Here is a 15,110-nt window from a genome sequence, read left to right on the forward strand (position 1 = left end):
TAGCCAGCATAGTCAATTGAGGGATGATGTGAGTTGTGGGCCAAATATCTGGAGGGCCACAAGTTGCCCATCCCTCTCTGTCCTCTTCCTTCGCAATGAACACACTCCAGAAAACAAAGCTCCAGGCTAACACTACTTTATTGGTTAAGGACTAGCTTTATTACAAATGCAAATTCTAGGAAACTCTCAGACTGCTATGAACTAGCTAATCCACACAGCTACGAATATCAACAGAGGGATACGAAGGGGAAGTTAGGAAAGTTGCCAGCCATCTGGGCAAGAACTTCATGGCCAGAATAGCTTGGCAGGGATGCCCCTCCCTTAGGGCAGCTCCCTCCTACGTTGGTTATCATGAGTGGCCAACTGGGCAGAGCATCTTAGCTCTGCCCCAAACTTTTCCCGCTTTGCTCTGTGACGGACTCTCACGTTCCTCAAGTCACACCCTTGGCCCCCCACTCCTCCTACTGAACTTGCGTTCTCATGGTGGAGAACTGCAGGAGTCGTTCAGCCTGTGCCATCTGTGTGTTAAGGTCTTGGGAAGAAAGTCTCTCCATATCTGGACTCACTGGGGAGATTGCCTCCCACTGTTCTGGCTGTTCCCATTCGGAATCTGAGCTACCAGACATCTCCACACGCTCAGATTCATTCCTGACACCCTGCCTAGCAGAATGTTGTACTCACAGTCAAGATGGCTACTGAATGGACAAAGCATAGATCTCATTCATACACACACACACACGCGCGCACGCACCCTCTTGCTAAAAGAGAAACAAACACCTACACTCTGACACGCACTGGTTGAAGCCAGCCACTGACTTCCTAATCGCAGATATGTGGAAGCTTCAGAGGGTGAAGCACAGATTCTCCACTTGTACTTTGCGATGACTACATTCATCCCAGTGCTAAAACCCCAACTCCACTGACACCTTGTCCTAGCCAGGCTTCAATGCAAACCCCAGAGACAAAGGCGAGACCTACCAGCATTTGGGGTGCTGAGGGAGGGAATGGTTCAAACCGCCTGCTACAGCTGGCTCTTTTGACTTGCTGAGAAGGAACTCCTGAAGTTTCAGCTTCACTTCAGTACTGGCAATGGCACCTGTGGAAGATTCAGGAAAATGTTGGTGGAAAGCACAAAGGCCCAGTTCAGATGCAGTGATCTCGATCCAGTATAAACCATGGTCTATTAGACCAAGAGTGAGCACTATGCCCATGTACACAACTGTGGTGTAATCTCGATCTATAAACCATCCTGGTTTCATATCTTCGTTTATAATCAAGAGATTAAGCCAGAGTTTCCCAGTACAGATGGAACAGGAAACTGTGGTTTACCAAACTTGGGAAATTTGCATTACGGCACGTGACAAAAAGCAGGAGGAAGCCCATAGGTACGCTGCTTCTTCCCGGTCCAATAAACCATGGTTTGCTGGACCAAGACCATTACATCTGAACTGGGCCACAAACTGAATCAGTGAAGGAAAGCATGGTCTTCCAGCAAAAAAGGGCTCTATCAATTCCATAAGTATCCTGTTTCCATACACTGCCCTCCCCCTTCCCCCAGAGGGCAGACCATGTATCCCTATGGCAACAACACCTTACATCACACCATTTCCCATCATTTCACCAGTGCACTGTATTCTGCGAGATCTGCCACTCTCATTCCACCATCCTGTTTCGAATCTGTTCCACCTCAATCAAGCACATGATTGAAAAGAAAGCCTCCCATCGCCATATATGGGGACGGTCTTTGCGGCTGTGTCCTTGAGGTGTCCCTCAAAGCTATATTTATGTTTAATTGTACTTATTCATATCTGCTTTATTTACCTATTAGGGGTGGAGTTGATCTCAGGGCCCAAACAGACACAATTCTTATGAACCAGCTATGTTCAAAATATTAAATTGTAATATTTAATATGTATATATTAAATATTTTAATATTACACAAATTTATTTAAAAAGCATCCTTAATACACTCAGCCACATCTACAGCACAAATTCCAACCCCTTCAAGCAAGCCTATGGTGACTGCTGCTAAATGAACTTTAGGCATTGCAGATTTCTGAAGAACCTGAGAATTCCCTTGCAGAGATTCCCAACCCTTTCATAAAACTACCATTTAAAGTGGTTTTGGAGGGAGCTGTCATGACAGCAGTGCCTAACTCTTCGCTGAATGTTTCCTAAGATATGGGGAGGTGTGGGGACTAGGACCAGAAAGTTAATGGCCTGGTTTGTACGTAACAACAACCCAGAGTATGGTTATGGGTTGTTATTTAATCGTGGTTTGTTGTTTAATCATGGTTTGTTGTTACATGTGAACTTTGCGCTATGGTTTAACTCTGGGTTGTTGACCATGAACAACCTAGGAAGAGAGCCCATGGTTTGTTGTTAGGTTTAAACTCTGGGTTGTTCGTAGTTAACAACCCAGAGTTAAACCATAGTGCAGGGTTCGCACGTAACAAGAAGCCACAATTCAACAACAACCCATGATTCAATGACAACTCATACTCTGAGTTGTCGTTATGTGCGAACCAGATCAATGAGGACTTTAGAATTGTTTACACATATGCTGGTTGGGGCTATTTTAATTGCATTTAATTTTTTTTTTATTGTTTCACTGTATACTGCTTTGGGCCTTAACTTTCAAGATGGGGAAGACCGTCGCTCTAAACCCCTCCAGTTCCATCCCCCAAGTCCTCCCAATATAGACAGGATATTAATTTAATAAATACAATGCCATAGAGATACATTACTCTCTTTGCTTTTCTCTTTGTTGCGCAAGATAAGAAGCTGCTGCTCCAGACGCTGCTTCTCCAGCTCTTCCTGCCGCTGCTGTTCTCGCTTACGCTGCTGTTCCAGTTCTTGTTGACGCTTTGCTGCCAGCATCTCCTGCTGTTGCTGCAGAGGGGAGATGGAGAGAGAGTTAACACTACTGCAGGGGACTGTGTACATGCTTGTGTGTATGTCTGTGCATGTATGTACATCACATGCAAAATCCAGACATATTTTGTCAATTCAATGTGTACAACTTTTCAGATGCAGATTTCCAGGCATGACATTTGAGGAAGTGAGTTCAGATTCCCTGCCTCCACCAGCACTATTTCTGCATGAAAGGCAGAAGTATAGCAGGGGTTTCTCCCTGGGTGTTTTAGGGGTCTGGCTGGCTCCTCTGTATGAACCTACCCACTCACATGGGTCTTCATCTGAGGCCCTGCTGCCTGTCCCCCTGCTGTCTGAGATATCGTGGGTGGTCATGTAAAATGGGGCCTTCTCAGTAGTGGCTCCTATGCTCTGGAATTTCCTTCCACAGGACAGCCATTCTCTGCTGCTTTGTTGCCTCTCGGTTGTTACAGCTTTGTTAGGTTTGCATAGGTTTTACGTTTTATTTATTTTTTGTTTATATTGTCGCTAGCTACCTTGATGGACAGAATGTCAGGATATAAATGCTACAAACAAACAAACTAATTATTATAGAATTACAAAAAGCATTCTCTCCTGGGATGAGCCAGGGAAGGTCCCACCACCCTCTTGTCCTAAGCCCCTGCTGCCCATCCTGACCAAAATTTTGTCCACGCTATAACGCTTTCATGATTATTTTATTTTTTATTAACCCACCATTGCATGTGACTGTCCCCATGCTGCAAATGCTTCATAAGGTTTGGGCACTGTATCTTGTCAACAATGCATATTTTCTTTGTATGTATGTATTTACACAGCACCTTTCCTCACATTTATATAGCACCTTTCCTTCCTCTTCCCATGGTCTGAGCTGCTCTTTCCAATCTGGATAAAGTCTGGTGTTGCTGCTGCTGCTGCTATTTTTGTTTAGTCATACTTCAGAGGCACACAACCAGACTAAATTTAGGTTTTATGCAGCACAAAATTTAAAAGCACCAGGAAAATACTATTGTAAAAGATTTGAGACCCAGACTAGATGATACGTTTACTACACCTGGGCTTTTTTTTTAGAAATAGCAGCCATGAATGGGAGAGGGAGGCAACCCAGATCAGGACTTGGGGGGGGGGAGGACTGACCTGTTCCAACTGCATCATTTTCCCAATGAAAATCTCCACAATCTGCTATTTCCCCCATAGGTGCTGTTTGCAGCACTGGCACCTTCAGGAGGAACAGCAAATTGAGCAGTCTGGAGAGGGGATGGGCTAGGGCAGGGAAATGGTATGTGGTGAAAAGGCAAAACAGAACCCTCTGAACACACTGTGGCTCTGATCAAGATCGATACACCACCACCACCTCCCTGACACTGCTGTTATTTCTAAAAATAGAAAAGAGCACGCTTGGGAGAGACAATCATGTGGTAAACCTAATGTCTCCTCTGGATCTGAGAAATAGGTGGGTGGGTATAAAACTAGAAGGAAATCAAATCAAAGCTGAAAAGGTGTTACCATTGATGAGGAATGCAGAATAAGTGGATACACACACAGATTTAAACTTTTCCTTAAGCAAAAACCAAAACCAAGACAAAATAAGTTGGGGTGAGGAGGTGTGGGACAATGGCTAGGATGGAAGCACTTGCAAAATACCAATTCCTAACAGGCACAGAGACACCACAAGGCTGGCAACACTTATATTGTGTGGTGCCCGTGTTCATGTTTGAAAAGGAATCACAGGATACAACATTAGGTGCATGATTTGCTCAGACAAAAACATAGTTTAGTGTGACGGGAATGAGGCTGAGAACCCTCAGACTTGCACGCTTCCCTCTCTCCTCATGTGGCTGCAGTCAGTTTTAACGCATTATGATCCTGACCAAGCCAGGATCATAAACCACAGTTGGAAGCTGGCTTGTTCGGAAAAAACATAGTTAAAACAAGCCACAGTTTGTTAGGGTTTGGACATAACAATAGGTTTGCTTAGAACAGGAAGAAAATGCTTCTGATCCCCTCCTCATGGCCACAGTGGAGGAGGAGGAGAGAAGGGGAGTGCACAAGCCTCACGCTCACCCAGACTTGTTCCCATAGTACTAAACTATGGTTTAGTGCAGGCCTGGGCAGAAAGTAGATCTCTAGATTTTTGGACCTCAATTCCCAGCATTCCTGAACATTGACCATGCTGCCAGGGGCTTCTGGGAGTTGAAGTCCAAAACATACCTTCTGCCCACCCCTAATTTTGCATTAATTATTATTATTATTATTATTATATTATAATAATAACGAGAGGATGCCTGCCTGTTTGTCAGTGCCATAGTGCCAAGACCCTGAAATCTAAATGAAACTTGGCATGCATGCTAAAAGGAGTCTAGGAGTGTGTACCCCAGCTTTTTTTTTGTTTTTTTTAACACATTAATTAATTTTAATTCATTTAAATGTGTCCATGTGGCTGAAGCTTACAGTAATATCTTCAGCTAGTAGGGGCAGACTTCCTTAACCAGCACATAGTTTTGCAGCCCACACAGTTTTAAGCCAGGAGAGATTAGTAGGCCAAGGGGCAAAGTTACATGCCTGCTGTGGGGAAGCCCCCCTCAGGACAAAAGAGTGGACAGATCCCTCCCTCAGGGGGCTATAGGGGTACACCATGGTAGAGCCAGGGCCTTGGGGTGCCAGCAGATGTGCCTTCACTCAGGCTGGGTGAGCGCAATGTGACCAACTCTGACAGCTGTGTATGTTTGCTTGAAGGCTTGGCTGTATCAAACCAAGGGCTATTCCTACCCAAGCAAAGTCGGGTCTGTTCGCTAGCATACAATAAATGAGCACAGCTAAACAAGTGGTTTTGCTATTATTCCAGTACTCCAATTGTAACAGAAGCAATGGCTGGGGGGAGAACACTGGACAGATCAAAGCAGAAACATGATATAATACCATAGCCTGACATGAATGAACTTGCAAGAGTTCAAACTGTTCCCTGACTGCCAGACAATGTCTTATCATTTGCATGCTGCAAACCTGAAAACTCTCAACGAGACATAAAATTGTCTCCGAGCATGTGCAGGAAGCATCTCCACTCAACTTAGATCATCTCCCATGCTTAGAAGGCCTCAGGAGTTCCAAATGAAAAGGTATGAGGTCCATGCAAGTTTTAAGGCCTGACCCTTATCATTTTAGAAATGAATAACTAATCCAACCTTCCCCAACCTGGTGCCCTTCAGATGTGTTAGACTACAGCTTCTTATCATTCCCATCCAGCTGGATGGGGATGACTTGAAATCCATCACATCTGGGGGGCACCAGGTTTGGGAAGGTTGACATAATCAGCTGCTTGTTGTAAGCTACTAGCAGCATATGCTATAAGAACATCATGAGGAAATTGGCTGGTGGCCATTTATTTATCTATCAGTTGCCATTCAACCCATAGGGTACCCAAGGTGGTGGACTAAAAGCCTGAAACAAAACAGTCACCCAACACCTAGACAGAACATTTAAACACTAACAGCACTATACAAACAGCCACCTAATACAAGAAACATAAATATGCAGCAGCGAGACTGTTAACAGCTCAATCCCTCCTCAAAGCCCTTAGTCCCCATACTCTATAGCAACCTCCCCAACCTGGTCCTCTTCACATGTGTTGGACTGCAGCTCCCATCATTCCCATCCAGCATGGCCATTGGAGTTCCAGACTAACACATCTAGAGGACACCAAGTTGGGGAAGGCTGCTCTATAGTAACCAAGCCAAGTGTGAATCATAAGATCATAGACTAGTAGGGTTGGAAGGGGCCTACAAGGCCATCGAGTCCAACCCCCTGCTCAATGCAGGAATGTATGGTAATGGACATGCATACGAATTCTCCCTCTGTTTACTTCTGCCTCCATTTCCCTCTCCTTCTGTTGTTTCCCCTTGTGCTGAATGCAAGCCTTCTTGGTCAGGGACCTGTACTTTCTGTAAAGTGCCATGCACGCTGATGGTGGCCTTTTTTCTTCCTACAGAAAATCTGTTAAGGAAGAAAACATGAAATAGCAGCACAATGCCTTCTGACTGTTAGTGCTAGGACCCCTCTGTCTGGAAGTACCTACTGTAAACTAGTTAAGGAGATTGGTCAGATGCAGGACCAGTGTCAAGGGTAGGCATGGTTGGGTACCTGTCAAGGGCCCACACCTCAGCAGGGGCCCATTGCCAAGAGCCCCCTGGAGTTGCTCCTCCTCTTCACAATTGCAACCTGCTTGTTCATCTGCCTCTTGCTCTGGACCAGACATTGGTGGTGGTGAGAAGGAGGAGGAGCAGATGCCAGGGCCTACTTGCTTCCTGGCTCTCTGCCTGTCAAGCAAGCAAGTGGCAATAATGATGAGAAAGAGGAGGAGGAGTAATAGCAGCTGACGATGGGACCCATTGGGGGTATCTTGCCCAAGGGCATTCAAAAACCTGGAGCTGGCACTGGCCAGATGATTCTATCTCAGCAGAGAGCAGCAAAGCATGGGTGCCAAGGCAGAAAAGGCCCTGCTCCTTACACTGGGATAATTTCATTTGGGTAAAATATGTAGATTGTAGCAGGGCCTCACCAGCAGAACTAAGGGTGCAAGGAGGAACACATGGGAGAGAGTGCTGCCTTAGGAACGCAGGACTCAGGCCATTCAGAGCTTTTAAAGCAAGCACCAAATACTCTAAATTGTGCTCAGAAACACAGAGGGAGTCAGGACAGGCAAGCTAAAACTGGCATTACATATACCTGAGCCCTGTGCTCCTGTCTGGTGGCAACCTGTAGGATTCTGGACTAGGCCAGTGTCCAGGATGTTTTCAAAGGCAGTCCCATGTAGAGGAAACTGCAGGAGTCTAAACAGGAGGTTACCAGAGCAGGGGTAACAACTGTAAGGCTGGAGGCAGAGAGAGAGGACTGCTGTTGAGATACCATCTGAAGCTGGTTAAAGGCACTGCTGGTCACAGCCAGCACCTGGGCCTCAAAGGGCAAAGCTGGATCCTGGAGAACCCACAAACTATGTGCCTGCCCCTTCAGAAGAAATAAGACCCACACACACATCAAGTAAGGTAGACCCCTAGCCCTTCTAGCTCTACCCACTATCAGCACTTCCATCTTATTTGAATTAAGCCATAAGGGGCCATAGCTCAGTGGTGATGCTTTGCATGCAGAAGGTCCCAGATTTGATCCCCAGCATCTCCAGGTAGGAAAACTCCTACCTGAAACCCCGGAGACGGGCTGTCAGTCAGTGTTGACAATACTGGGCTGAACAGACCAACGGTCTTGACTCAAGGCAGCTTCCTATGTTCCTAAATCTCAGTTTCTTAAACCTCACCCAGGCTACAGAAGTGTTCAGAAAGGCATTGGGAAACATGCTGTTGCCCCTGGCTTTGGTGAAAAAGAAAAGCAGAGTTGGGTGTCATCAACATACAGGAGAGGCCGTCACACAATGGTAGAGCACACATTTTGCATGTATTCAGTCCCAGGTCCAGTCCCGAAGATCTCCAATGTTAATAAAAGGATCTCAGCAGGGCTGAGGGGCCCCAGAGAGAACGGACCATACTGGCTGAGACGTATGCATTGGGTGGCTCAGGAGAAGGCAGCTTTGTGAGTTCACCTCTAAATTACCTTGAGGTGCTTCTGCAACTGGACTTCGTGCTGCCGCGTTAGATGCTCGTGCTGCTTCTGAAACTCGGCAAAGAGCAGCTGCTTCTGCAAATGCTGCTGCTGTTTCAGGGCCAGTAACTCCTGCTGCAGCTGCTGTTCCCGGACGGCTGGGTCCACAGGAGGCACACTGGGCCGGACATCCATCCGCAAGTCCACCGGGCTGCTGCTGCTGCTGCTGTTGCAAGAGCTCTGCATCACCACAGGAAGTACCGGCTTCAAGTCCACAGCTGGGGATGAGAGAAGAGGGACCATGATTGCAGAGGTACAGTCACTACAACAATGAGGGGCTGACTTCATGGTGTTTTGTTTTTAAAAGAAGAGTTCTGCAGCAAGTAGCAACGTTTTGGTTCGCACAACAAACCCTCAGGTTTTACACAGTCCCCATGGCTTAACTACTCTTTTATGCACATCAGAGGCTAAAAATGAGACAGTTGTGAACCCTCTCTTGCCAGTATCTAGGCTGCTCTGATGTCATGGAAGGTTCACAAACATTTTGACTGCTTGCGGGGAGCTGTCAACAAGATAATAATAAAGAAGTAGTTGGGACTGGCAACAAAAGGTTGCAGCATTGGGTGCTCCTGTTCAGGGTTCCAGCCATTCTACCATGCTGGATATTCCATTCTATTTCCCCTCCTCCCCATAGCATTCTGTGGTTACTGAGTAGCTCAATTCTCGTTGGATGCTTGGATGCTTGGGTGCTTGGGTGCCCCCCCCCCCGGCTTTAGAGCTTTTCTTTCTGAAAATGTTCTGCATTTTTGCAAACCTTGGGTTTCAAATAGCGCTTACTTCGGTAACTAATCATTTTTGCTGCACTAGCAAAAATGGTACAAATAAATACAGAATGCCAATAGCAAGATGTGGAGCAGGCCTCAGAAGGCCCCATCCCCCCTAACAGGGAGTTTACAGTCCAAGTAAGACTGAGAATGACCTGCCAGCTTTCTGGATTACTTCAGGCATCTGATGAAGGCACTAGCCTATGAAAGTTCATGCCTCAATAAATACATTAATCTTTTCAGATTCCACAGGGGACTATTCATGGTCCAATTTCTGGGTGGTGTCCCTTATTTCTGAAATAGTCCTCTGCCAATTTTGCTGCCAATCCAAGGAGGGATTGTGGGGGCTGCCTTTAATCATGTACCTTTGTATCCACCTGGATTTTGAGACTCCTCCGGAAGGGGCACCAGGACAATCTCCCTTGGCTGCTTTGGTGTTTTCAGAGGCAGCCTCCATAATTTATCTCCCAAATCTAGGCCTTAAGATGCACAGAAACCTAATTTGGAAGTGGACGTGTCTCTCTCCCTCTATGATGCACAGCCAACCAGCTTCTGGAGACTTGCCAAGCAAACGTCTAGGGAGCTGAGCAGACACCCAAGCCAGCCAGTTTTCTAAGTTACCTTTCACATGTCTTTGGGCTTTGATTCAGGGGTTGGAAAAGTAAGTATTCCCCGCAGACATATCTCCAAACTCTAGGATTTAAAATCATGGAATTCTTTCTCTGAAGGCCTACTCCACAAATGCAGCAAAATGAGATGTTAGCATGGACTGTACCATTTCAGATGCACAGGTGAGAGTTCACATTTTTAATGTTCCCCTCTGTGAAAAACGCCCCGCAAGTAGGAAGCTTTGGTGATACACAAGTGGCCAGCCTAAAATAGCCTAATATGGAGGAACTTTACAAAATTGTATTCCCAACTGCAGCCTGAAATGGTACAAATCTGTTCTACTGTCTCAAGATTCTACTACCCCATTCTGCTGCAGTGGTGTAGACCAGACCATAATGACAATCCGTTGAAGATAAAGCGCCTTGAAGGGGGGGGGGGGCACAAACACTCCAGAAAGAAATGAAACAGTGGGCTGGTTCACACAGCACAACAGCCCACTGTGGGTTATTTCACCCATGGTGAGGCTGTGGTGCACAAGGGGCCCATGCAGCCACCATTTTGCATATCCAAACCCTGCTCGGGAGTTGTCATGTCATGTGAATGCAGCAAGCGGGGTTATGCAAGGGTTAAACAACCCCCACATAGCCCTAGAACAGTCCATGGGTTATGTAAGGGTTGACACAACAACCCCCGAGTGGGGACTGGTTATGCAACGTGGGGCCCACGAGCACTGCAGCGCATACTGAGTTAAATAACCCACAACAAGTCGTGCTGTGTCATGCAAACCAGGTCAATATGACATGGTTATCTGAGCTTTATGCACAAAGAGGGTCATCTCTGCATGTATGGGAAATACAGCTTTAATGGTCTGTTTGAAGGAACTTGGTAGAACAGGAATAATTTAAAACAAAGTCTTTCATGTTCCACTGGGGGACCGCAGGTTGGTGATGGAGCACGTGTTTTGCATGCAGAAGGTCCCAGATTCGATCCGAGGCATTTCCAGAAAGGGGTGCTGGGAAAGGATGATGCCTGAAAACCTGGAAAGCTGCCACCACTCAGTGTTGACAATACTGGGCTAGATGGGCCCATGGTCCAACTTGGTATTCGGCAAGTTCCTGTGTTCATCCACACCTATAGGACTTGCTAAAGATGATGCTGGGAACAAGACTAGGGAGTGAGAGATGTTATGTCCACTGCTCCTTTTACCAGGAGAGGGTTTTTCTGGTTATGCGTGATGCCGCTATTGAAGTCAACAAGGGGTGTCTCTGAGTTTAGAATCATTGATAGCGGGGGTGGAGGGAAGCAAGCTAGGAAACAAAGGCATCTTCTTGGCAGATCTCTCCATCAGCATCTCCTCCTTTTATAAGTATTGCCCCACCCTTTAGGCATCCAGCCAATCACATGCTGGGGTTTGGGCATGCTCAGCTGGTGTATATGGGCCAGCTCCGGTCACCCAATCATCAAGTAGAACTGCCGAGCCCATACACCTGTGATTGCATCGATCACACTGTATGGACCTCTACCAGAAGAAAGGCCAGTCCCATGTGGCCAGAAGAACATCAGGAATATTGCAAGAGCCACCAAGGGGCAGCTTTCAAAAGCTAGTGCATACCTATAGGCCAGCTGGGCACTGTGGCAATGGAAGTGACCCCTGGGGAAATCACACACTCTTTCCTCCAGGACACTTTCACAACAATGGTAGGAACCAGCCATGTAAAGGACACAGCCTGCACTGATTGCAGTCATCACCTCTGTGATGGTGCTTCCTTCTAAAGGTTATGGTTATGTGGATAGTCAGGGAGTGACCAGCATAGTGAGGTGCCAGTGTCTGTCAACCACAGGAATCAGAGGATCTGTGCAAAAGCAAAAAAGAAGCATCGTATAGGTGCATTTCTGCTTTCAAACCAGGGGCTACTCTGGCATACGGATGGCTTTGCTTGAGCCAGGGCACAGCTGAACTTAGCTTTGGAATCTGATTTTGATACCAGGATTCAGCCAGGTGATACTGTGAAGTAATAAGAGCAAGAGAGCCTCTGAGCATGTGCAAAGCACCCTTCCATCACAGCCACCTGGGATTTTGAGAAAGGGCTTTTCAGACAGGAGGTACAGCTTTCAGGCCTCATCACAGAGTGGTCGCTAACCCAGCACCATGGTGTTTTCAAATTGGCCTTGCACAGACTCCTCTGCACTCCCCATATCATCATTGCCACCGCCACAATCACCATCACCATTCTTCTGTCCCAGGCGCCAGATCTGAGTCACCAGGAGCCGTTTTGGCACACTGTGAATGAACGAGGCCTTTGGTGACTCATCAGATGCGTACCCACCGCGCTTTCACTCCTCGCAGTCTGTTGTGAAAAAGCATGTGGTGTTTTTATTAAGTCACACGTGCATGCTTGTGAGTGTGGGTGTGCGGATGTGTGTGTGCATGCAACCAGCCCACCCCCACCCCCCCTGAACCATTTCACCCAGGGCCAGAAGAAGGAGCCTAAACAGCACCACAGCAAGGAGCACAGGCACAGCATCAGCAACTGACAAACCATCTCGCTACGCAAATCCTCCTCCGCCCCCCTTTCTGGGGTTCTGTCTTAATTATGAGCAGGAGGGGTAGGGGGAGGAAGACGACAAAGACGACAAAGAAGTCAGGAACTAAATATAGAGGAAGCCAAACAACAGCTGTTCACAGAAAGAAGGGGGAGGAAGAAAGAGTGGCAGTCAACCGAGAGGTGAGAAAGGCAGAACGAAGAAAGCAGTGGAGGGAAGAGGGGATTAATGACTGCTTGTTCTCAGTTTTTAACATTTATTTAGATTCCTAACCTACTCTGTGAAGCAAAATAAAGAGCGGGGGGGGGGAAGCACTGAAAGTTTAAAAAACACAGAGAGAGAGAGAGGGGGAGAGAGAGAGAGAGAGAGAGAGGCCTTAAATTAGTAATGAATGAGAATATTTATTCCAGAAAAGTAGAAATGTCAACGCCCAGTGCATTCTGATAAGAATCTTCCTCAAGGGCAGTAACACAGAATGAGTAACACAGAATGGATTGGGTAAGGTAGACCAAGTCCTGGCAACTCGAGAACAGTGTTGAATTTCTAAAGTGAAAAGTGTTGGGAGCTGAGAACATAAGAAGAGCCCTGCTGGATCAGACCAAGAGTCCATCTAGTCCAGGATCCTGGCTGCCTGACAATGGCCAGCCAGGTGCATCTGCAAAGCCCACAGGCAGGCTGTGAAGACAAGGGCCATCTCCCATTCTTGCTCCCCAATGTTATGAAGGGGATCAGGGATCCCTTCAGGCAATCTCAGCCCCAAGGATCCTTATCTCCAGTGGAAGATGTGTGGGTTCCTTGTGGTTACTAACTGGTAAGGGAAATGCACTCTGCACTACTGCTGAGCCAAAATGAAGAGGGAACATGGACATTTTTGCTCCAGTGAATACACGCACTTTTGGACAACTTTTCCACCCCATTGCAAAAGGGTATGAAACTTTTCACAAAGGGGTGAATGCCATGGGGAAGATGGAATGTATGCCCCTTACCGAGGCAATTGGACTGACAGCCCAAACACAGCATGGCAAGACAGAGAGCATCGCCCAGTTTCCTGGTAAATGGGGACAGGGCCTGCATGAGGAGCCAGAATCACTGGGTATTTGTCAAGGCCCACGTTCCAGCAGGGGGCCCACTGCTGACCCCTCCCCCAAGTCTCCTGCTCCTTTGTTGTTGCTACTGTTTACATGCCATCTCCAAGCAGTGAAAAAAGCCAAGAGAAGCAACAACAGCCCCACTTCTCTTCCCTTGCCTTCTTGGCAGTGGTGGTGGATTTGAGCCCAGAGGGAAAGGACAAGTGAAAGGGCAATGAGCGTGGCGAGGTCAACTGAAGGGCATCTTGCCCAAAGGCCGCTCAAAATCTAAAGCCAACACCGAATGAGGATGTGTTCCCTCTCCTCCTCCCCATTCAGAGCGAGGGCAATCGGCTTCATTTGCTTTCAGCGATGTCATCATATAGCTCAATCTGATTGGCTATACGGTACAGTGACGACATCACTTTCACTATGTGATCCTTGATTAGCTGGAATCATGCAATGAAGAAGCTTTTTCAAGTAAAAAAAATGGTGCTGCAAGAGCAGCAGGTTGGGGAAAGAATGGCTTTGAACAAGGTCGGCCCCAGACCTTTTGCTGCTTGTGGCAAATGACAAGATGGTGCCCCATCCCATTCCACAAACAGAAGCTGACTAGACTGGCCGTTGAATTTTACTTCAACACCTTCCTCTGCACCTGAAGGCAGCAGGCTAGCTTAGGGGGCTCAGGGGAAACAGCAGAGAGAGCTGTCATCACTGCTCTGCCCCTGCAGCATCCAACGGCTGAGGCAGTAGCCTCACTCTGGGTGCTTCCAGACCAGGCTTTTATTATACAACCCCCTGCCTCATTCCCAGAATTTTACCGAGGGGGGGGGGGCAGACAACAATGTGTTCAACTTGTAGCCCTCCTGTGTTTTCCCACCACTTTTGGTGGAAAAATTCCATTAAAGAAGAAGGAATGCTATAGTTTGCACCATGCCTTTGGGTTGGTTGCAATAGGAGCCCTGCATCTTGAAGCGCCCTCCGTCTAATGGTAGGGCCGTGAAAGAATGTATGAAAGATTGGATAGTTGAGGTTGGTATCCCCCCTTTCCACACAGACACACATGCATGTGCTTTTCCCCCCAAAGGCAAGTTTTGCACTGAAAACTGAACCTCACCAAAATTGAGCACAGCACTACCAAATACACATTCTTTTCTCTACCAGCTTTCTTTACATCTTTTAAGACTAAGCCATGACTTTGGGTTTCTCCCCACCCAGATCCCCTCTCCTGAAACATCTGATTGGCTTGCTTACAATAATCCATTTTTACTATTTGCTCAGTTCCATAAGCACCTAGCTAAGGTGAGCCCAGGCTAAACTTCTTCTGGTAACACAGGGTGGTCTGAGTATGTGTCCTGATTTGTGGGTGATCTGTGTGTACTGGCCCCAGGAGCGTAGCCAAGTCATTTATAGTGTTAGAGGGGCCTAGAGATCCATATTGCTTGCTTAAGTTCATTATTGGTGCAATTCCTATGCTAGTAGGCTTCTGAGCATGTTGAGATGAGTCAGAAGACGGATATCAAGATGTGCCTGAGAAGCAAAGTTTGTTTACCAAACACTTCTAGTCTATGTTGGGAATGAACGCTAG

The 15,110-nt window shown here is 47.0% G+C and overlaps 1 protein-coding gene across 14 annotated transcripts in view; it reads right to left on the reverse strand.

Moving 5' to 3' along the window:
* The window catches only part of HDAC5 (histone deacetylase 5), a 133,185-nt gene that overhangs the window by 52,718 nt on the left and 65,357 nt on the right, over positions 1-15,110 (reverse strand). For all 14 annotated transcript variants that reach the window (XM_084804900.1, XM_084804899.1, XM_084804903.1 and 11 more), the window contains 3 exons: positions 8,491-8,756; positions 2,748-2,892; positions 979-1,096 (listed from right to left, as the gene is read on the reverse strand). In XM_084804900.1, the coding sequence (XP_084661026.1) occupies positions 979-1,096; positions 2,748-2,892; positions 8,491-8,756 (529 nt within the window). The remainder of the gene's footprint in view (positions 1-978; positions 1,097-2,747; positions 2,893-8,490; positions 8,757-15,110) is intronic.

Source organism: Heloderma suspectum, chromosome 6 (genome assembly GCF_057233095.1).
Source record: "Heloderma suspectum isolate Gila_16-S chromosome 6, 16-S_ref, whole genome shotgun sequence".
NCBI lineage: Eukaryota > Metazoa > Chordata > Lepidosauria > Squamata > Helodermatidae > Heloderma > Heloderma suspectum.